At 40.2% G+C, this 25,063-nt stretch overlaps 1 protein-coding gene across 7 annotated transcripts in view; it reads left to right on the forward strand.

The window, feature by feature from the left end:
* Positions 1-25,063, forward strand: part of FREM1 (FRAS1 related extracellular matrix 1) — a 173,974-nt gene that overhangs the window by 64,657 nt on the left and 84,254 nt on the right. For all 7 annotated transcript variants that reach the window (XR_004277487.1, XM_032307887.1, XM_032307891.1 and 4 more), the window contains 9 exons: positions 1,879-2,010; positions 4,103-4,447; positions 5,167-5,309; positions 10,761-10,954; positions 11,653-11,743; positions 13,027-13,194; positions 16,517-16,725; positions 19,239-19,332; positions 24,734-24,986. Coding sequence is in view for 6 of the 7 variants with exons in the window: in XM_032307887.1 (XP_032163778.1) it covers positions 1,879-2,010; positions 4,103-4,447; positions 5,167-5,309; positions 10,761-10,954; positions 11,653-11,743; positions 13,027-13,194; positions 16,517-16,725; positions 19,239-19,332; positions 24,734-24,986 (1,629 nt within the window). In the remaining variant the exon portion in view is untranslated. The remainder of the gene's footprint in view (positions 1-1,878; positions 2,011-4,102; positions 4,448-5,166; positions 5,310-10,760; positions 10,955-11,652; positions 11,744-13,026; positions 13,195-16,516; positions 16,726-19,238; positions 19,333-24,733; positions 24,987-25,063) is intronic.

Consider the following 25,063-nt stretch of genomic DNA (forward strand, 5'->3'; position numbering starts at 1 on the left):
ATGGAGCCACTGTGTGTAGCAAGAGTCAGAGTTGGGCTGGGGAAAGGGTGAATAGTTTCTCTCTTAACTCCTTCCCATCTCCTGTCTCACTATGGTCAGTTTGCCCCGCTGGATGTTAGCTTCCCACATGTCCATGATGAGCTACCTGGCCCCTCTTTGCTGTTGCAACAGAAACTCCCTGGGTCCCCTGGTGTAGGTAGGACCTGGCTGTGGTGACAAGAGTGGGTCATGCCACAACCTGGCCCTTGACCAAGAGGACAGCTGAGGTAACCAGCCACATCAGAAGATGAGGCAGTGGTGGCAGCCAGGACTTCACAATTGTGGGGACTGTGGGGCTCCCAATGGGGCTGTTGCTTTGAGACAGCACATGCATGGTCACAGCTGGCAAGAGGGGATGGGGAGAAGCTAACCAGGTTTGAAAGGAAGTGTCATCAGGTCCACCAGTACACTACTTTTAAATTTTATCAATTTGTTTTCTCAAAAAGCATTGCTCCCTTTTATTTTTTTAATTTTAATATTTTTAAAAGATTTTATTTATTTATTTGAGAGACAGAGATCACAAGCAGGCAGACAGGATGGCAGAGAGAGAGGAAGAAGCAGGCTCCTCCTGAGCAGAGAGCTCAATCCCAGGACGCTGAGATCATGACCTGAGCCGAAGGCAGAGGCTTAAGCCACTGAGCCACCCAGGTGCCTGCTTTGCTCCCTTTTTGTATTCTTTGCAATAGGTCAGTTCCTCTATCTCCTGGATAATGGCATTGGCAGTGATGCTCAGCTCCGCATTTTCACTGGAGTGTTCCATCCAGGATCTGTATTCTGGCTGCTCTGAGCAGCACTTACCCTCTCCCCACATTTCCTCCAGCATGCTGGGTCCAGGGAGAAGATTTTATTTCATTTCCTTTAGTTACAAAGGTCCCTTCTTTGTTAGAGTCCAGAACACAATTCAGCCGTCATTGCAGAGTGTCACACTCTTCACGTCTAATACCGCTCAATGCTCCGCTAGTGTAGTAGCTCTGTATTTGCATGGTTACCCACTTTACATTCTTTGTCCTATGGGCTACTCTTGCACTCATAACATATGGAAAAGCTCTTCTGATTCTTTTGCCTGCTTAAAATTTCTGGATTCATCTTTGAAAAATTCCTTGTGGACATTTTTGAACTAGAGACCACTGTGAACATAACATCTCTTCTTTCCTTTAGTATTTATTTTCTGGACCACAATGTCTCCAATGGATATATAAGGAACAAGTTGTGAGTTTGGGGTTAATAGTATTAAAAGAAGAAATATTATGGGGTACCTGGAGGTTCAGTTGGTTAGCTGTCTGCCTTCATCTCAGGTCATGGTCCCAGGGCCTGGGGTCAAGCCCTGAGTCAGGCTTGCTGCTGGGTGGGGAACCTGTTTCCCCCTCCCACTCCCCTTGTTTGTGCTCTCTCTCTCTCTCTCTCTCTCTGAAATAAATAAATAAAATCAAATAAATAAAATCTTATTGAAAAGTGGAAATATTACTAAAAATATGGGGTGCCTGGGTGGTACAGTTGGTTAAGCATCTGACTCCTGGCTTCAGCTCAGGTTATGATCTCCGGGTCATGAGATCAAGCCCCACATGAGACTCCACACTGAGCATGGAGTCTGCTTGAGATTCCTGCTTCCTCTTCCTCTGCCCCTCCCCTCTGCACACTTGCTCTCTCTCTCTCAAATAAATAAATAAATCTTAAAAAAAAATTTCTAAAAATAAAAACGAAATTCCAATTTCTTGTAAAGCTTTCAAAGATACAATTTTCAGCTAGTTTCGTGACTGAAAATTTATTAATCTTGTCTTAAAGTAGACACATTGGCATGTCATAGAACTTTCCAGGACACTTGTCTGTTTTCTCTTATAGGTCTGAGTCTTCTAGAGGGCCAGTCTCGGGCCATCACTTGGGAGCAGTTCCAGATTGTCGACAACGATGACATCCATGCTGTCCGGCTGGTCACCGTGGGCGGCCTGCAGCATGGACGGCTTACACTAAGAGGTGAAACACCAGTCTGTTTGACCTAGAAGAGAATCTGAGCAGTATTTCCTCCAAAGGCAGATCATATTTGACAGGATGTACATAGCATCTCTTGGGTCACATTTCTTTCTCTCTTTTTTCCCCAAGTTTTTATTTAAATTCTAGTTGATTAACATATAATGTAATACTAGTTTCAGAAGTAGAATTTAATGATTCCCATCACTTACATATAACACCCAGTGCTCATCACAACAAGTGCCTTCCTTAATACCCATCAGCCATTTAGCCCATCCCCCACCCACCTCCCCTTTGTTAATCCTGTTTGTTCTTTATAGTTAAGAGTCTCTTATTGTTTGCTTCCCTCTCTCCTTTTTTTCCCTCTTCTCCTATGTTCATCTGTTTTGTTTCTTAAATTCCACACATCAGTGAAATCATATACTTGTCTTTCTCTGAATGTCTTATATTGCTTAGCATAATACCCTCTAGCTCCATCCATGTCATTGCAGATAGCAAGATCTCATCTTTTTTTGATGGCTGAGTATTATTTTATTATATATATGTATATACCACAACTTCTTTATCCATTCATCAGTTGATGGACATTTGTGCTCTTTCCACAATTTGGCTATTGTTGATAATGCTGCCGTAAACATTGGGGTGCAAGTATCCTTTCAAATCAGTATTTTTGTATCCACTGGGTAAATACCTAGTAGTGCAATTGCCGGGTTATGGGGTAGTTCTATTTTTAACTTTTTGAGGACCCTCCATGTTGTTTTTCCAATGGGGCTGCCCCAGTTTGCATTCCCACCAGTAGTGTAAGACAGTACCCCTTGCTCTGTATCCTTGCCAACATCTCTTATTCCCTGTGTTGTTAATTTTAACCATTATGACAGGTGTGAGGTGATATCTCACAGGGGTTTTGATTTGGATTTCCCTGGTGATGAGTGATGTTGAGTATCTTTTCATGTCTGTTGGCCATCTGCATGTCTTTGGAAAAAATGTCTGCTCATGTCTTCTGCCTCTTTCGTATGTGGAGTATTTGTTTCTTGGGTGTCAAGTTTGCTAAATTCTTTATAGATATTAGATACTAATCCCTTATCTGATATATCATTTGCAAATATTTCTCCCATTCTATAGGTTGCCTTTTCATTTTGTTGATTATTTCCTTTTCTATGCAGAAGCTTTACACAAATGTTTAATCACTTATTCATCAGGGTTTTAAAACAACCATACAGTGTGGGGAGACCACTGGGGCACTTGTCATCAAGAACTGTAATCACCTATACAGAGTGAAGCAATGTTTATTAGCACTGTAGAAATGAAGAGTAGAGTGATAGCCCATGATGATGTGGCTCAGAGGAGTTAGAAAATAGTACTAATATTTATTAAGTATTTTCTTTGTGCCAGATACTATACAAAGCATTCTATATACTTATATCAGCTTTATGAAATGAAGTAGTATCATTATTCCCACTTTACAAATGGGGAACCTGAGATTTAGAGAAGTTGACTTGTTTAAGGTCATCTACCTAGAAAATGGCTGAACTGGGCTTTGAACTGAGGCCATTAGATACCAGAGCTCTAGCTTTTGGGCAATAAGCCAGTGATTCTCAAACTTTAGCATGTGTTAGACTCTCCTGGAAGTTTAGTGAAACAGATTGCTGGGGCTTATCTATGGAACTTGCATTTCTAAAGACATCCTAGCTGGTACAAATGCTCCTGGTTGAAGACTGCCCCTCTAAGAGGTGCTGCCCTGTAGGATGACAACAATGAGTTTAATAATCAACATATTTTGTAGGCTTACTGTTTTTTAAATTCTCTCATCCTTACTAGGGAATATGAGGTAGGTAGTATTAACCCTGTTTCACAGATGAGTCTCAAACAAATTAAGTACCTTGCCCAAATCCACACAACTCATTAGTGTTATAGCCAGTATTCATTAGTGTTATAGCCAGGTTTGGAGGTCCAGAGCTGACTAAACAAGACTGTTTAAGTGAGGCATGAATTGGTTGGTCCTCTTTCCTTAACGCCCTTTTCTCTACGGCTGCTTTCACCATAGCTGTTCTCTTGGCATCCCTCACTCAGTCAGCTCCATCTCTGCTGTCTCCATCAGGTGGGAAAGGATTTCTCTTCACTGTGGCTGACCTTCAGGCTGGAGTTGTTCGCTATCATCATGACGACAGTGATTCCACCAAAGACTTTGTGATCTTCAGGATATTTGATGGCCAACATAGCATCCGCCATAAGTTTCCCATCAACATTTTGCCTAAAGATGACAGTCCCCCATTCCTCATAAGCAATGTTGTGATTGAACTGGAGGAGGGGCAAACCATACCGATCCAGGGTTCCATGCTCAGAGCATCAGACATGGACTCCAGTGATGACTACATCTTCTTTAATATCACAAAACCTCCTGAAGCTGGAGAAATCATGAAGAAACCAGGGCCAGGGCTGATAGGTAAGTTCTGAACAGTGAAGATTGTTGGCGCCAGAATTGGTACAATGGTGAACATCAAGTTTATGAGGTATAATACGATGATCGTTCTCCTTTTATGGATGGGAAACCTCACACCTAGAAAAGTTAAATTGATCTATTCGAATTTGTGCATCTGGAAAGGTACAGCCCTCAAGCTGACTATTACACTATGAAAAATTATGTCTGCCAAACAAGATGATAGAACAAATAAGTTTGAAGAGAAGTGTTTGGCCTATTCTAAATATTGATAAAGTAATTTCCTGAATAACATTTGTTTATGCTTTATCAGAATAATTCCATAACTATTTCTTAAAGTACTCAGGAGTAACAGAATAATAGTGATCAAGCAGTTAGTGTTAGTTAAGACTATGTTCCTAAAAAATATTTTTTGTAATGCTAATTTTTCTACATATTTTCAGATAGGTGTAGCAACTTTAATTTTTCTGCTTATTATTTATAAGCTTTGATAATATAATATAATATTTAATATTATATTATAATAATATAAATAAATATTAATATAATATAATATTATATAATATATTTATATTATTATATAATATAAATATAATATTTAATGAAAATTCCTTGGGTGCATACACCATACGAGGCAGAAAGTACTTCGAAGGTAAGTCCAAAGTTTATACTCCAACATCTGGGAGATTGTTACAAAAGTATGTGATGTTTTGTGGACCCAATAGGCTATCCTGTCCCTGGCTTCCTTCAGAGGGATCTATTTAATGGCATCATTTACTATCGTCACTTTGGTGGAGAGATCTTTGAAGACTCTTTTGAATTTGTCCTGTGGGACAGCCATGAACCTCCAAATCTCTCAGTGCCGCAGGTAAGAAGCTATCTCTGAATACTGTCCTCAACTCTAATCCACAGATAGCCGTTCTGGGAGGTGTCATTAGAAACTATATAAAAGCAGGTCTTAAGATTCAAAGTTTGAGAAGCAATGGATTCAGCAAGGTTAAGTCAATTTCTTTGCATGTCTTCTCTACCTTTTACTTTCCTAATATGTTTTGTAAATTATTGTGTTTGTAAAGTATTGTATTTGTAAATATTGCATTTGTAAATTACTTGTAAAAACTCCGTGTTATGTTATGCTGTGTTTTCAAGATTATTTAACCATGGGACCCTTGCAGAACACCTGCCAAATATGCTGGCCTCATAACACTCAAGAAAACACTGGCATTTTATGTGTAAGTGGTGAAGTATAGTCTCTGAAGTTACATTGCCCATGTTTCTCTCCTGTCCTTGACCTGACCTGTGCCTCAGTTTCCTCACCTGTAAAATAGGTAAATACTACAACTTCCTTATAGGGCAATTGTGAGGGTAAGGGAGATAATTATATATAAAGTACTGAGCTTTCTGGCATATGGTAAGCACTCAATAGATAAATTAGTTATTATTTATTATTGCTTTTGAAGAACTATGTGTTTCACCACCACTCAAGTATATCATTTAAGTATACAGGATACAGAAATAAGTTTAAGGAGGCATTCTCATATAGAAATTATAGAAAAGGAAGTTAGTGTAGGATCTGGACAACTATAAACTTAAAAGGTAGTCTCCATATAAAGAGAGCATGGCTGGTGGTAGGGGTGGAAAAACAGCTGAAAATAAGTGATCACTTACTATACATAGTTCTTCTTGCTAGGCATTTTATACCTATGATCTTGGAAGGTAGCATGTGTAGAAATCTAAGCAAATCTAGAACCAGCTCTAGAATGATTTTTTTTAAAAAGACTTATTTATTTTAGAGCAGGTAGGAACAGATGGAGAAGGGGGAGGAGATAGACTCCCTGCTGAGCATGGAGCCCAGCTGCAGAGCTTGGCCTCATGACCCTGAGATCATGACCTGAGCTGAAATCAAGAGCCAGGCGCTTATCAGACAGAGCCACCGAGGTGCCCCTCTAGAATGATTTCTTAAAGCATATGTCCCTATTGACTATATAATGCTTCTCATAATGTCACTGTCACTTACATTAGCCACTATATAGGGGACTGAGCTATTCATCTGTTTGCTAAGACAAAGGTAACAAAAAGGGATGATTAGGAAGAATGATGTCAGAGAGCCCAGAAACTGAAGGAACAAGGTGATCCCTGTTAAGAGGGAATAGAGAATGAATGAGAAAATTCTTAATTCATCTGCATATTGAATAACAAATCAATTCCTTTCCAAATAACAAGTCCCTTTTTTGGTCAGTGTATTCTATGCCATTTCTAGGTTGCATTTTTGCTTGAGACCTTGGTTGACTTGATGATGCAAAATGGCGACGACAAATAGGATTTATTTTTAAATCTTCTATTGTAGCTATTCAAACTGACCTGCTTCTGACTAGAATATCATATCACTTTTAGCAGATTATGTATTTTTTTTAACTGAAAGCTCAGGACTTCTTTTTCCTCTTCTGCTATTACATATTTTATGCAACATAGGTATAGAATTATTTATATTTATCTCATATTTATTGATCAAATGGGGATGTGAGATCTCCCTAGAGTAGGAAAACTTCATTGAAACAGAATTATTTCTGAATCTTGGCAAATAGGTCAGACCAAACTCTGCAGATCCAGTTGTAAGTTTATTCCCTATGGTGGATGGAAAGCAAGGATCTCCTCAGGTGAGACACAATGTGCATAAAGCAGGAAAGAACTTACATAAGCAGGGATGCCCCTTCCCTCCTCTAGTCCTTCTCTACTGAATGATCCTCTGAGAGGTTGACTGACACACCAACCAACAGTGTATCTACACATCAGCAAGAAACCCCCTCTCTCTTTCTATCTTGGTTGTCATTACTGTCATCAAATTAAGCCTCACCTGCTCAGTTTGTTTTTGAAAAGTATTTCCTTTCTTATCCTTCTCAGTAGAGGGCTTTTTAGGTCTTAAGCTGTAAGAGATCTTAAACCTAGGAGAAAGTGATATTAGAAGTAAAATGGGATGGGGGGGGAGGGTGTAATTGGAGAGAGGGATTAAGACATGCCCTTGTCGTGATGAGCACTAGGTGATTAAAGTAAAAACTTGAAGAAAAAAAAGAAGTAAAATGGAGAATGGAAAATAAGGATAGATGAGAGAAATAGGAAGAGGACTAAGAGATGGAGGAAGAAAGGAAGCAGGTGCCATAAAGGCCTGTAGGTCAAGTGGAAGGAGGCAACTGGACATGACTGGATGAGAATGGGCATCCAGGGCATGGACATTTGTCAGAAGTCAGAATGGAAAGTGGGGTTGGCAAAGCTAACATGGGTATTAGTTTCTGGGGCTGAGAAATAGCACCGGATAATCTCAAAAGAAGATGCAAGATAACGAATCAGACCAAAATCAAAGCTGAGGCAGAGAAAGGATCGAGAACCAAGGCTTGATGGCTTCTGGCTAAGAAAGTCAGATAGTAGCTGTCGGAGTATCATATGTGGACCCTGATCCTGAGGGTCAAGGTCAGGCTTTGTCATTTTGTGTACTGATTTATCACTTTATATTCAGATTCTCTTCAAGTGTGTGTGCAGGTGCCTGTGGCTGTAAGTAGACTGCAGGGATGCAGGGAGAGCCAGCAGCAAGAGCCCGTGATCGGGCACTACTTTCTCACTGTCTGGGAATGGCTGTTCAATGTCTTTTTTACAACCAAATTTCAGTACAATGAGGATTCTTTATTTCTCTATGGAGTTTTTTTAAAATAGGATTTTTCCTACCCACAGACACACACACAATAATTGTTTAAACATACATAAATATGTAAAGATTCATCAACTTAAGGGATCATAAAGCATGTTGAAAAATGTGCCCACCAAGAATTACTACAGGGGTATAAAAAAGCATGCTTGTACATTCTTTTTATACAAAGAACACATTGGAGAATAAATTAGCATGGAAAATGGTCTCTTTGAAGGCACAATAACTATTGTTTCCATATTAAATCCAGTTTTTCAATTAAGTGGAGCCTTGCTGATGCACACTATGGCTGGGAGGCCCCATAGAGAATTTCTGAACTTTGTAGATTAGCAAAAAACTGTAATTGGAAAAAAAATTGTGACACAGACTCCAGGAGACTGGAGAAATGACTGTCATTGTGTTCTTTTATTTTGATAACTGGCTTAGTTTTTAATTATTGAAATGCTTCATAACGGAGTAGTAAATATGTTGTATGCTTTTGTAAAAGTAATGAAGGATGGAGACAGGGGATTAATTAATTGAGCACCTACTACTAGATACTCACTGTGCTACTAGAGAGAAAAATTGAGCCCCAGAGGGGTAAAATTATCTGCCCCAGGGAGCATAGCTTGTAGCTGACTGAGCCGGTGTCCCAGGCTTTATCACAGAAAAGCTTAACTATGCCATGGTTTTTGCTCTGTGCATCAATTTTAAAAGGAATTTTCTTCATTTTCAAATTAGATATTGTGAACATCATTATTGTAGACAAAACTGGCATTGCTGATCTGTGCTTTGGTAACAATATTAATACTAGAATCAGGGTAAGAATACCTCATGCATCAAGCTGTGCAAAGATCCATGATGCCAAACAGATGTCCCGTTTCGGGAGAGAGTTCGTAATTGCTTTCTCGCAAACAGTCATGGATTATTGGGGAAAAAAAATAAATGTGATTATAAAAGTTGTTTGGCAAAACTGCCTTGCCCTCTTACATGATCCCAAACCCTGAGAGTACGATTTTAAGTTTTTAAAATCACAGATAGGACATACTGACTGGGTTAGCAAACACCAATGAAGTATCATCTACCTACAAAATACCATGCTAATTGCGGAGCAGCCAAAATGAACACAATATTTATTGAGCACCTACTGTGTGCCAGATACTCATCTACATGGTGATATTTGATCCTCATAGCAACTCTATGAGATTATTGTTGTTACACTTAACTAACCAATAAAACTGATACCCCAAGAAGTTGAATGACTTGTTCAAGATTAATAGCTACTGAGTGGTATATTCTGCATTTTAACTGTCTGTCTACTGACAAATTTCACAGGGTTTTCAATATGCTCTGGTTCTCCCCTTGTGGACCTTTCAGTCTAGGAGAGACTGACATGTGGACTACTAATACTATAAGGCAGTAAAATATTTGTTGAGGGATAAGCCAAATTCAGAAACAATTCCAACTGAGAAATTGGACAAAGTTTGTTTGTTTTTTTAACAGATTGATTTATTTCTTTTAGAGAGAGAGAGAGCATGTGTGGGGGGTGGGGTAAGGGCAGAGGGAGAGAGAGAGAGAGAGAGGGAAAGAATCTCAAGCAGACTCCTTACTGAGAGGGCAGTCTAATGCGGGGCTCAGTCTCATGACCCTGCTACCATGACCTGAGCCAGAGTCAAGAGTTGAACACTTAACTGACTGAGCCATCCAGGAGTTCCAAGAAACTGGGCAAAGTTTTAAAAAAAGTTCTCAAGGGTAAGAAAGCCTGAGGTTGCTGGAGAAAGCAGGAGAAAAGCATTGTAGACTGAAGGAACAGCATGATCCAGAGCATAGAGGCCTTCTTGAGAACTACAACTGGGTATCTTGTGCTCATCTGGAGTCCTGGGTTAATGTTGAAAGGTGGCACAAGATAAAGTTGAAATATAGAGTGTGTCTAAACTGTGGAGGTCTTGGGTGCTATGCTGAGGAGCTTGAATAATTTAATCTGAGTGGTTGTTTAGTTTTTTGGGGAGATGAATAACCGAGTTGGCCTGCTTTTTTTTTTTAAAGAGAGCACTAGAAATATGTAAAGTCGAGATTAGGTACTGGAGTTAGGGTTCACAGGAAGCTATTGCAATAATGTAGGGAAGAAAGAATGCGAGTGGGAGCTAGAGCAGTAAGAGTGGGAATGACAGTTGGGGTGGGGGCGGGGTGGGGGTGGGGTGTGGTCATGGCATAGGAAATTTGGTAAGCAAAAACTCTGGGACCTGGAGATGTGTTACATGTCACAGGAGAAGGAGGAACCAAAGTCATAACAAGGTTTGTAGGATCAATGACTGAGTAGAGGGTGGTAGCAAAAGAAAGCATTGATTGTTGGTGGAAGGGAGAAATCGAAATAAAATCAGGAACATATTTTGTGTATCATATGCCTGTTCTGTAGCTTTCATGATGGCATTAACTATATTTGTGATAATTTTATTTTTAAAATATAACATTAAATGGGCATGAATGTTCCATTTTTGGCCCAAGTTCTTAATAGCTCCTGAATCATTTCAGTGGAAGTATATTACAAATGGGAGTTTTGAATAGCATCTTCACCATGACTGGGGGACTGTGGGGACATTTTCTTTGGTGTATTTCAAATTAATGGCACAGATAATTTCTTTCCAGGTGGTGACCATCCATATCACTCCAGTGGATGATCAGCTTCCAAAAGAGGCTCCTGGAGTTTCTCGGCATTTGGTTGTCAAGGAAACTGAGGTGGCCTACATAACTAAGAAACATCTACATTTTATAGATACAGAATATGACAGTGAGCTTCTTTACACGATAACGACACCTCCGTTTTTCTCTTTCGGCCACAGGTATCTCTTGAGAAGTCATCACCTGGGCTATTTGTTGAGGGTTGTGTCCAAGGACTGAGTCACAAGTGTCCCTATACAGTACTGTGGTTCAGTTGTTCTCTTGGTCAGACATGAACTTGTACTCAAGTCCACATATATTGTAATCTCAAACTTATCTCCTACCTTCCTTCAAAAGCTGTATTAATTGGTAAGTGATCTGCTACTGGTAGTGTCTTCAGCTTAGGTAAGCTTCAAAGAGTCTTTAATCTGTTTTTCATACAACATTTCTTTTTTTCTAAAGAGAATGTTATTTTTGACTTTTTATTAAAAGGTATTGAATCTTTATAACACTATTTTCAGACATTGCAGGCCACAAAATGGTCATATTGTATGACTCCAATCAGAAAAGTGACATGAGTATACCTGAGGCTTGTGTCATATACACGATAGCAAGGAAACATTTTTTAGAATGAGAAGAATGATCTCCTTTGCAAAGCAGAAAATTCTGTACATAGTTTCTGCAGTCATAAGAATGGCATTGATGACTCTGGACTGAAGGCTAGAACCCCCACAACAGCAGGAGAGAATATAAAGATGGAACATTTTATTTCTTCTTACAATGAACATTTGTAGCTTCAGAAAAGTTGGTTGCAGGCTCTTTGACTAGTTGTTTCTTGCCTGGAAAATTAACTGATGTGTTCTCCTGTATTTCTCTTTAGACATCTGGATGCTGGGAAATTATTCATGGTGGATAGCATCCCAAAGCTCACCAAAAATCCTGCAGCCCTGGGACTGGGGTCATTCACTCAGGTATGATGCTATGCTAAAATGTTGGCAAACATGATGGAGGTGTCTTCTGAGAGAAAGGATGACACTCCTAGTGTTGGACTCAAGAATGTTGGCCTTTGACATCTGTCAAAAGCATCAAATGCTTGATGTCTACATTCTGTCTGCTTGAACACTTTTAACTAGGATGTGCTATCTATTTGACAATGCTTCATTGAGCTGGATATGATTTCAAAATCTTTCTATAATTCAACACAGCCTTTTGTATTGTTTTACCAGTAGCAGGGCTCTGATTTACAGACTTGGTGCTTATGGTTTTATTCCAACGCATTCAACTCAGGATCCTACCATATTAGTTTCTTATGGCTGCTGTAGGTACCACAACTGGGTGGCTTAAAATAACAGAGACTCACTGTCTCGAAGTTCTGAAGGTTGGAAGTCTGAAATCAAGATGTTGGCAGGGTTGTGATTCTCTGAAACCCTGTAGAAGCCTTCCTTGCTCTTCTTTGGACTCTCTGATGCTCTTTGGCTTGTGGATCATCACTCCATTCTGTCTCTGTCATCCTGTGTGTCTTCTCTCTATGTGTCTCTCTCTTCTTATGAGGACACAAGTTACAGTCCATGAAGGGCACTACCCTTCCCTGTGACCACACCTTAACTAATTACAGCTGCAACAACCCAATCCCCAAATAAGGTCATATTCTGAGGTACTAGAAGTTAGAACTTCAACATATCTTTTTGGGGGGACACATATTCAAAGTATAATACCTACTGCCTTTCCAAATCTTCATCAACCTTCTCCCCCTTCCTGTGGACTCTACCCTGAAACTCCCCTAGAGTCACAGTGATAATGATGAATACTTAGGCAGCAGCTACCCCTGTCTGTAGGGCCAATTCTGCCTAATCTCACAGTAGCTAGATGTTGCAAATGAGTATGTAAACCCCATGTGCTCAGTACTATTACTTTATTATTTCATTTATTATAGTGATAAAGAAACAGAGGCCTTGAAAGTTTAGTTAACTTGACCAATATCACATAGCTAATTTATAGTGAAGCTGGGTCAAAATTCACATCTCCTGTCTTTTATAGAGTTGTGCTGACTTCAAGCACTTGGCATATTTACTTTCTTTGTTCTTTTTCCTCCTGGTTTTAGAAAAAGTGATTTATAAAATAAAGATTTTGGACTCTTCAAAGTGGCATTTCTAGTGTTCGATGTCAACATAATGGTTCTCGGGGACCTAGTTCTCTGAAAATCTCTGATCCTTGCAGATGGGCACCCACATGTCCATCTCAATTTGCTTTGCAGCATGCTGTGAACCACATGAAAGTGGCCTACATGCCACCCATGCAAGATATAGGCCTCCATCCGGGACATGTGCAGTTTGCCTTTTCCATCAGTAACCAACATGGCGGCACTTTGCACGGGATCTGCTTTAACATCACAGTTCTTCCAGTGGACAATCAAGTTCCTGAGGTATGTATGATGTTTGATATTAAAGATGACAAGGCTGGAAGATCTCAGGAAAGAAAGGGAAGACTTGAAGACTTACTAAAAATGCTAACTTTCCTTCAGGCTATTTCCAGAATTTTTTAATTTTTCAGCTACAGTGTAGGAAAAAAAGCTTGGGGAGGGGAGTCTTTCACCTCCCATGGGACTTTCTGTCTGAAAGGTGAGATTTTCCAGTTGCTGAATTTGGCAATATTTTCAAAGCTTTATCATAACCTCTTTCATTTTCTTTCCTTTCTGCTAAGTCTCACATGCTGATCAGGGGAAGGGGATTAAGTTATGGGTCTCTTAGCAACCGGAAGGACTTATTTGATCTCATTGCAGGCCAACTCTAAGCTTGCTAATCTAAATAAGGTTTTTAATTTTTCAAATGAGTGAAGATGGGTTCTTCTATCCTCTCCCATCCCAGCCCTAGTGTTGACATAAGCGGTCAAGAAGCTGGGCCTCTTATTAAAACTGAACTGCAAAGGCAATGCTACCTTGTCTACATCTTATATGTGAGGCTAGACTTCAAAGTGAAAGTTTGATCCAAACCCCATCAGGGGGTCAGACTTAACTCGTGTGGCTATTCCTGGGCTCATTTTACCCTCATAAGTAGAAAGATAAGGTAGGATTACCTATTCATCAGGACCCAGAGGGATGAGAACCCATACTTCTCTCACTCCTAAGGAAAGAGATCACCTTCCAGGCACCTGCTTGGAGGACAGTCAGGAGCCCTGAGGCTCCCTTTCCTGCTTCCTCCTCCACATTTCTACATCTGCCCAAAGTTGGATGGCAGATGTCTCACTCTGAGGGAACAAGTGGCTTTCCCAACCCACAGAGCTATTCTGACAGAGCCAAACAAGACTTTTAATTAGTGAGGTGTCAACATTCACACATTTCATATCAAGTCTGGCTTTCTGACTTCTCTTGAAAATTTGGGACCTCTAGGAAGAGTAAACTCACTTACTTATCCTGAGCAGCAGTTGCCTGGGCTTGCTCTCCAGTCTCCAGAGACCCCACCACGCTCAGCACACTCATTTACATTGCTGGCCTGCCCCCTCAGGCCTCTGAACTTGCCATTTTTGGCAGAAGATGTGCCAAAGAGCTCACGAAAAAGACCAAAGAATCCAAATTATATTCTTTGATTCCTTCCCTGGCAGGGACCAGATCACATTCCCTGTGGAAGAAATAGTTTAGAATGTCTGTTTATTTTATTAGATTTTATTCATACCATCTTTTTCCACGTATGAGATACACGCCCTGAACTAGGCCAGCATCTTAAGAAGTCAACACATCTTCTAAAACAGTCACTGAGATAAATAGTGTTTTAAGCAAAGCAATCCAAACCTCTTGCTAGAGAAGAATGATCTGTGGAGAAAACTAGAAACATTCAAGTGAATAGTTAACCTCCCTCGTTTGAAGGTAGACTAAGTAGCTATGAGGACTCGGGGCTAACGTGGCATAGCACCTTCTTTTTCCTATAGTGCATGGGACAAAAGAAATCATGCCTTAGAAAACTGAGACCATTAGAAATAAAATCAAATGAGTAGCTTAAGTGAAACCAGTCGCAAGAGTGGTTTCCTGGCATAAAATACCCACAGATAGCTGAGTTGAGTGATAACCACTAGGTGATTTTAATATCATGCTAATGGGAAGGCCCAAAACCTAAACACTAGGTTTGCGCAGAGACTGAAAATTTAGTGGTGAATGAGTTGGGGGAAATTTATTTTTTGAAAGTTGCCCTAAAATACATATATATTTTGAAAGCCATAGAGTACAGCGGAGTATATCTCTTGAAACATTAGCATCTCGGGGTATTAATTGATGCAAATTTGGAATCAATGAGGTTGGCAGATGTGGACCTTGTCTCAAAGATAATGCTCCTCTTTTAATAATAGGAGTATTCTTTCCTTCTCCTACAAACAGTAAAAGTGCAGGAGTAAGCCGTGTGGGAAGGATGGGGGCGAGAGTCATTGTAGGGAGAGAAGTCCCTTGTATTGTGTTTTCCTTTCTAGTAGAGGTAGCTTATTTAAGAATAGAAGGCAACTGTCTCAGGGTGGTTGGTCTAATAATTTCCATGACCCAGGGGGCTGCCTTGGGGCAGCTGTGCCCTTGTGGGCAGGAGGTTAGAGGAGGGCTCTGAGTGAAGGCTGTGACTTGTCCTTGCTCACTTCTTTTTCCTCTGCCCATCTCCACGCCCCCCAAACCCCACCCCCTCCAACCACTCCCTTTATCAACTTTTTCCTCAGGAACATTCTGCCTTCTGGGAGCAGCAGCTGGTCTGAAGAGAGCAGCTTCTTTCTTGAAGAATGCTGTATCCTCACATGGGTGGGGCACTTACCTCAGACCTTTAGGAGGGGAACTTCAGAGCCCATGATTGGTACCCCAACTCTATCTGCTTGCTTTTACTTCTGTGTAATAATATAAATTTAGGAGAATGAGAGGCTAAACAAAGTTCACCAATGTTTCTACTGAGGATCTCAGAATGTTGGATATGCTTACACGCCTTATAAATCTCCAAGGTGAAGATACTGTACATGACTCTTCTCAAGCCTTATTTGGCCATAAAACACTTCTTGCCAAGTCGCAATGTAATGATAAAATATCCCAACCCCTTCTGACTTGCTTTTTACTTTCAAATGAATTGTTTGTTGAGTAGTGGATTTTTCTGTCATCAGAAGTTATCTTTATGGTTTTATTATTTGTCTGATGTTTGAATAAATGTATTTCTTATGGAATCTTCAATCTCTGATCTTCAGTTTCCCAGGTCTACTTTTATCTTGAAAATACTCATTACATTTGACACTTAAAAGCTCCAACCAATTTTCCAAATCTTTAAGAATTTTTAGGGTAAAAGGAAGAGATGGATTCTGTCCTCTAGGGGAATTTGATATAAGTGTTGTTTGTTGTTGTTTGATATATATATATATATGTATATACATATATATATATATCCAGCAATGGGGGGTATGGACATGGTGATGGACGTTACTATTTCCTCTATTTAGTGCCACTGATAGTAACCAGTTTGGTTGCTGCTTCCATTATAATGGGGTCTGAGGTAATGAATTGTAGATACTTTCAAGCTTACAAATCCACCTTGCTTCTTTGTATACCTCAGTGCTTAGAATTGGAAATGTTTAGTACAAAATTTTTTCAGCCAAGATGTTCAGCTATGAACTCGTTCCCTTTACTACATCCTTGAAAAATTAATTGACATGTGAAGGTGGTACTAGACGTTTTCCATTTATTTAATGAGCTCAGTCTTCAGGAAAACCTCATAGAATGTTTTCTTCCTTCTTTTTAGGTGTTTACCAGCTCCCTGAGAGTGACTGAGGGAGGTCAGTGTATCATCAGCACAGAGAATGTTCTGGTTTCTGATGTGGATACCAAACTGGACAACATCTATCTCTCCCTGCAAAGACCGCCTCAGTGTGGAAGTGTGGAGCTGGATGGATTTCCTCTAAACACAGGAGGCACATTTTCTTGGGGAGACCTCCATGCCTTAAAAGTTAGGTTAGAACAATTCCTGGATCTCTTTTTTGATATGCTTTGGCCTTCATCTGGATGAGTTATGAGGCAGAGTAAAAGATAGAAGTTTGTTCGATTTTTTTCAGGGTTACTAGCAAGCCAGTTAATACTTCAAGGGTCAGTTGAAAATTTGAAATGATAAACTTTCAATTTCCCTCCAGACATTTTCTTTCCATCTGTCTAGCTTGTACCAGTGGAAATGACTTTTTGGATATTTGAACAATAGGAATTAATTACCACGAATGTTAATTTGCTTCAACTATACATATCACAAGAGGCAGTAGCCAAACTAGATGAATATAGACTGAAATAATTTATATGGCTAATCTATATAGTTGAACTTGGCTTTAAGGACAGTCAGTTTCACTGTGGAAACTGGGAATAAATTCTGTTGATCAGTATATACTTAGGGTTAATTTCTATTCCATTGTACTGGGAAGGGACTTGCAGGCAAACATGAAGGGTAGACTGGGTAGGTAGAGCATGGAATAGTACTTGGGTTTCTGACAGAGAGAGCAATTTATTTGTCAAGGTCCTACAGCAGTTCCCCTCACCTTAAGGTCTTTCACTTTTCTTGCTACTGTGGTTCTCTAAGAAACTTTCCTGCAGAATTTAGTAACATGCCTTCCCTGTAAAACAATGCAAGATACTCAAAAGCAAGGATCAGGTAGACAGATATACTAGCTGACTTTTCATTTATAGGTTCAAATTGTAAATGGGAATTTTGACCTCTCAGAAGGTATTAGGCATCAAATGCTTAATTCCACACTTGGAAGTTGACTAGGAGCTCAAATTTGTGCACAAGAACATCAATTTCATCTGAAATTTAGTTTGGTTACATTAGTTATTCATGATCTCTAATATATTGACCTCTTTTTCACTACTCATCTTATCCTCATTAAAATTTCCTTTTTTTAGAGATCTCAGCTCTTAGCTACATTTTAGAATAAGAGCTCTGTTTAGGTAATTCTTACTAGGGAGCAAGCGATGGATAGAAGAGTACTATTATCTGCCAGCACATATAATTCAAGGACTTGCAGTTGTGGTTTTTTTTTTTTCCCCATTTAATCTTTACAGTAATCAAGCCTGACAAGGTCGATGGTTGTATTCTCATATTATGTGGTATATATTATATTACAGTTGAAGAAACTCGGAGGTTGAGGTCACTCAGTTAGTATCTGGAAGAGTCTGGTTTGGGAAATTCTGTTTGATTCCTTAGCCATGCCTTTGGATGTGTACTCCTAGATCCGCTTGGCTCTTTTAGGGGTATTAGTATGGTAAGATAGGACCTAGTACATTATCACATATCTATTTTTGATGAAAATATCAAGGAGCATAATAGGCAGTGTGTGGGAGGGATACTGGGGTGGGAGTAGACTTTCTTCACCACTGGAATGGAATTCCAAACCTGAGTCCCTACCCAGTGTATGGGTAAGAATAGTTCTGAGTAAAATTATCTTTTAACCTGGGATTTTTTCATATCTAAGTGCTTTATATGATTGATATATAATTTTTTTATATTTATTTGAGAGAGAGAGAGAGCATGTGCATGTGAAAGAGGGGAGGGGCAGAGGGAGAGGGAGAGAGAGAGAATTTCAAGCAGACTCCCTGCTGAGTGTAAGCCCAAATCAGGGCTCCATCCCAGGACCCTGAGATTATGACCAGAGCCAAAACCACGAGTTAGATGCTCAACCAACTGAGCCACTCAGGTACTCCTCAATATTATTTTTATGTAAATTTTAATTTTATTTCTTAGGGCTTATTTCCTATTTTGAACAAATCATTGATGAGCTAAAAATTTGGCTCAATTCAACCACTGTTTAGAACTTACCATGTATCACTACAGTGGTTGGAGAGTAGATGGAAAGTCTTGAATTAGACAATTCTGTTATAAAACTTGACTGGAAATTAAAGAAAAGTAGGGCCAAAGCTAACTCAAGGAAAAATATTTTGAAGTCTGGAGGGATTCAAAAATCTTTATAGGTTGAGTGAAAGAGAGCTAGTAAATAGAAAAAAGAAAATGGCAGAAGAGAAGCAATAAATAATTCGTAGATCAGAGTTTTGTAGAAGAACTGAATAGATCGAAAGTACAGGCAGAAAGATCAGGCTTAAAAATGGTGGAGGAGGGGCCTCATCAAGATTCACAGTGTCCCTCTTTTACCTACTATCTGTCTCAGTTACTCCCCAGCCCCAGCCTTATTTTATGTAAGTAAGCAAAACTACACCAACTGGTTCCTATTGCCATGGTGGCAACTTGAAGGGCTAATTTTGGTTTGCCAGACATATCATGAAACCATATAAAACATTTTTCCAGGGTGGAGCAAATTTTTACATTCAGGGACACTTGAGTAGTTCGGTATGTGACTTCGTGATTATGTTATGTATTTTGTTATTCGTTTACTGGCCATATGGCCAAAGCCATGGAAGAGCTTTTGTGTCAGACATCTCCTACTGTCACAGTGGTCTTGAGGGGCTAGTGGCAAATATCATCCCCACAGGTATCAGCATGATGGCTCTGAGAGACTTCAGGATGACATATTCTTGGAGGTCACAGATGGCATGAATTCAGCAGAATTTGTTCTACATGTTGAGGTGGGTAGAATGTTTCCTTCCTCATTCATATAGAAATAAAGCATCTGGTTTAGAAGCACTTCTTTTTTTTAAGAATGAGAGAGAGCAGGAGAGAGAGCATATAAGTTGGGTGGGGACAGGCAGAGTGACAGAGAGAGATTCCACTTTCAGTCCAGAGCCTGATGCAGGCCTTGATCCCATGACCCTGAGATCATGACCAGAACCAAAATCAAGAGTCAGATGCCCAACCAGCTGAGCCAGCCAAGCCCCTGCTTTGGAAGCCTCATTAGAATTCCTTGTAGAACTTGAAACTTGTGGACTCCAAACAAGAGCATACCTGCTTATGTCTGAACGTCTCAGGACAGACAATAGACAGTGAAGATATATTGGTGAAATGGGCATGCTGCCTTCTCCTTCTAATCCATTTAAAGCTTAAGCCACTTGGACCTCAAACCCAGATACTTAACTTTAAAGCCAGTTGGTTCTGTGTATAAATGGATTCTGATATTTCTGATGGCAGCTACCATCACCGGGCTTTTCCCTCTTGTGCAGAAGAAGCCATGTCTTTATGTGTGTGGTGCCCCTTTATGAATTCCTATTCTATATACTCCTTTCTGAGATCTATTTGAAATGATGATTTTCCCCCTTTGGCTCTTACTGTTATTTACCAAATTCTATTTCTGTTTGAATTTTGTCAGATCTCTGTGATGTGAAATTTTAACTAGTGGTGATAATGTGTTTGAATGATATTTTTATGGTTAATAATTAATTAAGAATGATCATATCCATCTAGTATTTTTAAGAAGTAGAAGGAATTATTTCCAGCACAGGGCAGTAGAAGGGGAAGGAATTATCTCCATTTTATAGGCAAGAAAACTTAGGTTCAAGAAGTTTCCATGACTTGCCCCAAATCATTCATTTGTGTGTACACAGTCTGTTTATTGTTACTTTTTAAGCAAAAGGGCACTGGCTTTGGAAGCCAATCGGAAGTACAGGTTATTTTTTGATAATTATGTGTGATTGTTTTCTCCCCTGGAAGAATGTTTTAAATATTGTTGCCTTTGGGCTTCATTAACTATTTGAAACCTGAAGCTATTTTGTATTTTGTAAGGTGGTCATCATGGATATATTGATGACATTCATCAGATAGAGTCAAGAACAGTAACAATGAGCATCTTTAATGAATCCACTCAGAGGACATGAACAAAGATACTGTTTCCTAATAAGCCAATAGAAAATAGAAGAGTATTGCATATTTTTTAACCTCTGATTAAATAAGTAAATCTGAGTTTCTACTACCCCATTCCACTACCCTTTAAAGGAAGATATGAAAATAATCTCATGTATATTTGTTGTAGAGTTGTTAGCCTCTTTAAATAGCAGGGTGTGCAGATCATACATACATATTTACCTTTCTTTATTTGCTTACTCCATAAATATTTAAAAAGTACTTTCTGTAGGCCAGCTCCTATGCTAGATGCTTGGGATACGATGATGAACATGACAAAGAAACTCTCTGTTCTGTTAGAGATGATGGTCAGGGGATGATGGCAGACATTAAATAGGTTATCGCTGAAATGATTGATTAGTTAAAATGCTGTGTTCTGCGAATAAATGGAGTGCTAAAAAAGAGTAAATGGTAGAAGTCCCTAAGTGAGTCTGAGTCGTCAAAGAAGTTTTCCCTGAAGAATCCACATGTAATCTGAAGGAGAGGGTCGCTGAGCCAAGAGCTGGGGCTGAGCCTACCAAGCCAAGGGGCAGAGAGAGTGTGCAGAGATGGTGCAAGGACTGGAGATGGAAGGAGCTCAGGGTCTTCTGGTGAAAAGGCAGTGGGGTGGCAGAGGCACTCTATTGCGTGAAACGAGGCCTCAAACATTCTTGGAGTAGTGTTGGGAAGCAGCTGAAGGCCCCCATAAGGACAGGGCTCGAAGAAAGCCACATTTTATTTATTTATTTATTTATGCATTTAATTTTTATTTTTAAAGATTTTATTGATTTATTTGACAGGGAGAGACAGGGAGAGAGGGAACACAAGCAGGGGGAATGGGAGAGGGAGAAGCAGCAGTTTTCCCACAGAGCAGAGAACCCGATGCAGGGCTTGATCCCAGGACCCTGGAATCATGACCTGAGCCGAAGGCAGCCACCCAACCGACTGAGCCACCCAGGCACCCTGAAAGGCACATTTTAAAAGGTGAAAAATTTACATGATCTGAAGAGAAACCAGAGTTATAAAAGCCACATTTTAAAATGATCCCCATGGTTGAAGCAAGGGGGCAGGAAATGTGGGGTTGAGAGTATCCGCAGGCCAGACTTGATAACTAAGTGAGTAGCACACGTGCCAAGTTTGAGACTGTGAACTCAGAGACAGGATGGCCTTTTTTCCGATTTAAAAGACTTGCCTTAAAGAGGAGTCAAGATGGCGGAGAAGTAGCCCGCTGAGACGACATCAGGTAGCAGATCAGTTAGATAGCTTATCTAAACATTGCAACACCTACAAATCCAACGGGAGATCGCAGAGAAGAAGAACAGCAATTCTGGAAACAGAAAATCAACCACTTTCTGAAAGGTAGGACTGGTGGAGAAGTGAATCCAAAGCAACGGGAAGGTAGACCGCGGGGGGAGGGGCCGGCTCCTGGCAAGCGGCGGAGCAACAGAGCACAAAATCAGGACTTTTAAAAGTCTGTTCTGCTAAGGGATTTCGCTCCAGAGGCTAAACCGGAATGAAGCCCACGTGGGGTCAGCATGGCCCCAGGTCCCGCAGGGTCACAGAAGGATCGGGGGTGTCTGAGTGTCACAGAGCTTGCAGGTATTAGAACGGGGAAGCCGGCTACAGAGACAGAGCCGAGGAGTGAGCTCTCTGCTCGGGGTTACCTTGAACCGGTCTCAGGCTCGGTGAGCTTGGAGCGCGGCCGGAGGCCAGGGAGATGGGAGTGATTGAGCGCTGTTCTCTGAGGGCACGCTGAGGAGTGGGGCCTTGAGCTCTCGGCTCCTCCAGGCTGGAGACCGGAAGGCTGCCATTTTCATTTCCATCCTCTGGAACTCTGTGGAAAGCCCTCAGGGAACAAAAGCTCCCGAAAACGAACCTGAGCGATTACTCAGCCCAGCCCTTGGTAAGGGCCGTGCAATTCCGCCTGGGGCAAAGACACTTGAGAATCACTATAACAGGCCCCTCCTCCAGAAGATCAACAAGAAATCCAGCCAGGACCAAGTTCACCTACCAAGGAGTGCAGGTTCAATACCAAGGAGAGCAGCGGAATTCCAGAGGAGGAGAAAGCAAAGCACGGAACTCATAGCTTTCTCCCCATGATTCATTAATCTTGCAGTTAATTTAATTTTTTTTTCAATTTTTTTTCTTCTTCTGCTAAATTTTTTTAAAACTTTTACCCTTTTCTTTTTTAACGTTTTTAAACAAGTTTATCTAATATATATATTTTTTTTAATATTTTTTCTTTATTTGTTTTCTTTTTTTAATTGTTTTTTTTTTTCTGAACCTCTTTTTATCCCCTTTCTTCCCTCCATGATTTGGGGTCTCTTCTGATTTGGTTAAAGCATATTTTGCTGGGGTCTTTGCCTCCCCTTTAGTATTTTACTTGCTCCTTGATATACTCTTACCTGGACAAAATGACAAGGCGGGAAAATTCACCACAAAAAAAAAGAACAAGAGGCAGTACCGAAGGCTAGGGACCTAATCAATACAGACATTGGTAATATGTCAGATCGAGAGTTCAGAATGACAGTTCTCAAGGTTCTAGCCGGCCTCGAAAAAGGCATGGAAGATATTAGAGAAACATTCTCGGGAGATATAAAAGCCCTTTTTGGAGAAATAAAAGAACTAAAATCTAACCAAGTTGAAATTAAAAAAGCTATTAATGAGGTGCAATCAAAAATGGAGGCTCTCACTGCTAGGATAAATGAGGCAGAAGAAAGAATTAGTGATATAGAAGACCAAATGACAGAGAATAAATAAGCTGAGCAAAAGAGGGACAAACAGCTACTGCACCACGAGGGGAGAATTCTAGAGATAAGTGACACCATAAGATGAAACAACATTAGAATAATTGGGATTCCAGAAGAAGAAAGAGAGAAGGGAGCAGAATGTATATTGGAGAGAATTATTGGAGAGAATTTCCCTAATATGGCAAAGGGAACAAGCATCAAAATCCAGGAGGCGCAGAGAACACCCCTCAAAATCAACAAGAATAGGCCCACACCCCATCACATAATAGTAAAATTTACAAGTCTTAGTGTCTTAGTGACAAAGAGAAAATCCTGAAAGCAGCCCAGGAAAACAAGTCTGTAACATACAATGGTAAAACTATTAGATTGGCAGCAGACTTATCCACAGAGACTTGGCAGGCCAGAAAGAGCTGGCATGATATATATCAGAGCACTAAATGAGAAAAACATGCAGCCAAGAATACTATATCCAGCTAGGCTATCATTGAAAATAGAAGGAGAGATAAAAAGCTTTCAGGACAAATAAAAGACTTACCGTTTTGAGGCGCCTGGGTGGCTCATTTGGTTCAGCCGCCCACTCTTGATTTCATCTCAGGTCATGATCTCAGGGTTGAGATCAAGCCCTGGGTGGGGCTGCGTGCTCAGTGTGGAGTCTGCTTTTGATTCCCTCTCCCTCTGTCTCATTCCCCTGCTTGTGTGCATACTCTCTCTCTCTCTCTCAAATAAATAAATAAATAAATAAATAAATAAATACATGTTTTTTAATTAAAAAACAGTAACAGACTTGCCTTTTCAAGTGTCTTCATTATCCTGTTGGATTCAGAGAGCCGAGTGGACCCATGTTACTCTTCTTTTCCTTTCTACTTTAGAGCTTTATTTTCAGAACAATAAGAGAAAAACGTTTTGTCGAGGTGAAGCCTGGGATTGATTTAATGGTTATGCAGTTCCATAGTTAACTCAAAATGTTTGAAATAAGCTGCTGCTTATTGTAAGTTTGGAGAAACTTCCTGGGTGGCAAGAAGTTGAGGGTAGACAAAAGCTTTGTAATCACCAAATAATTTGGAATATAAATAACTCTAATGTGGTAAATGTAAATGCATCAGACCACAAGGACCAGATTTCCTCTGGAATATGTGTGAATTTAATAAAGGAGGTTAGGGACTTTAGCAAAGACTAATTTGTATTACATTTACATTTTGTCTCTCTAGAAACGAATGAGAGCTCTGAGTCCCAAACCATAACCATACCCTTCCATTCCTACCTCAAATGTGTCTCACGTTGGCCATTTCTTACAAGATGGTTCATATGGGGAAAAGATATAGCCTGCTTGGCCAGATTCCATGACTATTGTTTCTTGTGTCTGGAAGATCGAAAATGCCTGTCATTCCGGCTGAGCTATGGTTTACCAGCTGGGCAATTTGTCATTGTTCTCTTTTATCTCGAACACATGCATTTTTTCCCCTAGGTATTCCCTGTAAATGATGAGCCACCAATCCTAAAGGCTGACCTCAACCCCATGATGCATTGCGCGGAGGGTGAAGAGGTGGTCATCACCTCAGAATACATTTTTGCTACTGATGTGGACAGTGATGACTTGAAGCTGATGTTTGTGATTGCTCGAGAGCCTCAACATGGGGTGGTGAGGAAAGCTGGAGTCACAGTGGATCAGTTCTCTCAGGAAGATGTCATCTCAGGGGCCGTGACATACAAACACACGGGTGAGTGACCACATGGTGACTGGCGCGCGTGAACGGACACAAGCCCCACCACAGAGTCGTAACTCATAACCCCACTT

Source organism: Mustela erminea, chromosome 12, assembly GCF_009829155.1.
Source record: "Mustela erminea isolate mMusErm1 chromosome 12, mMusErm1.Pri, whole genome shotgun sequence".
In the NCBI taxonomy this organism is placed as follows: Eukaryota; Metazoa; Chordata; class Mammalia; order Carnivora; family Mustelidae; genus Mustela; species Mustela erminea.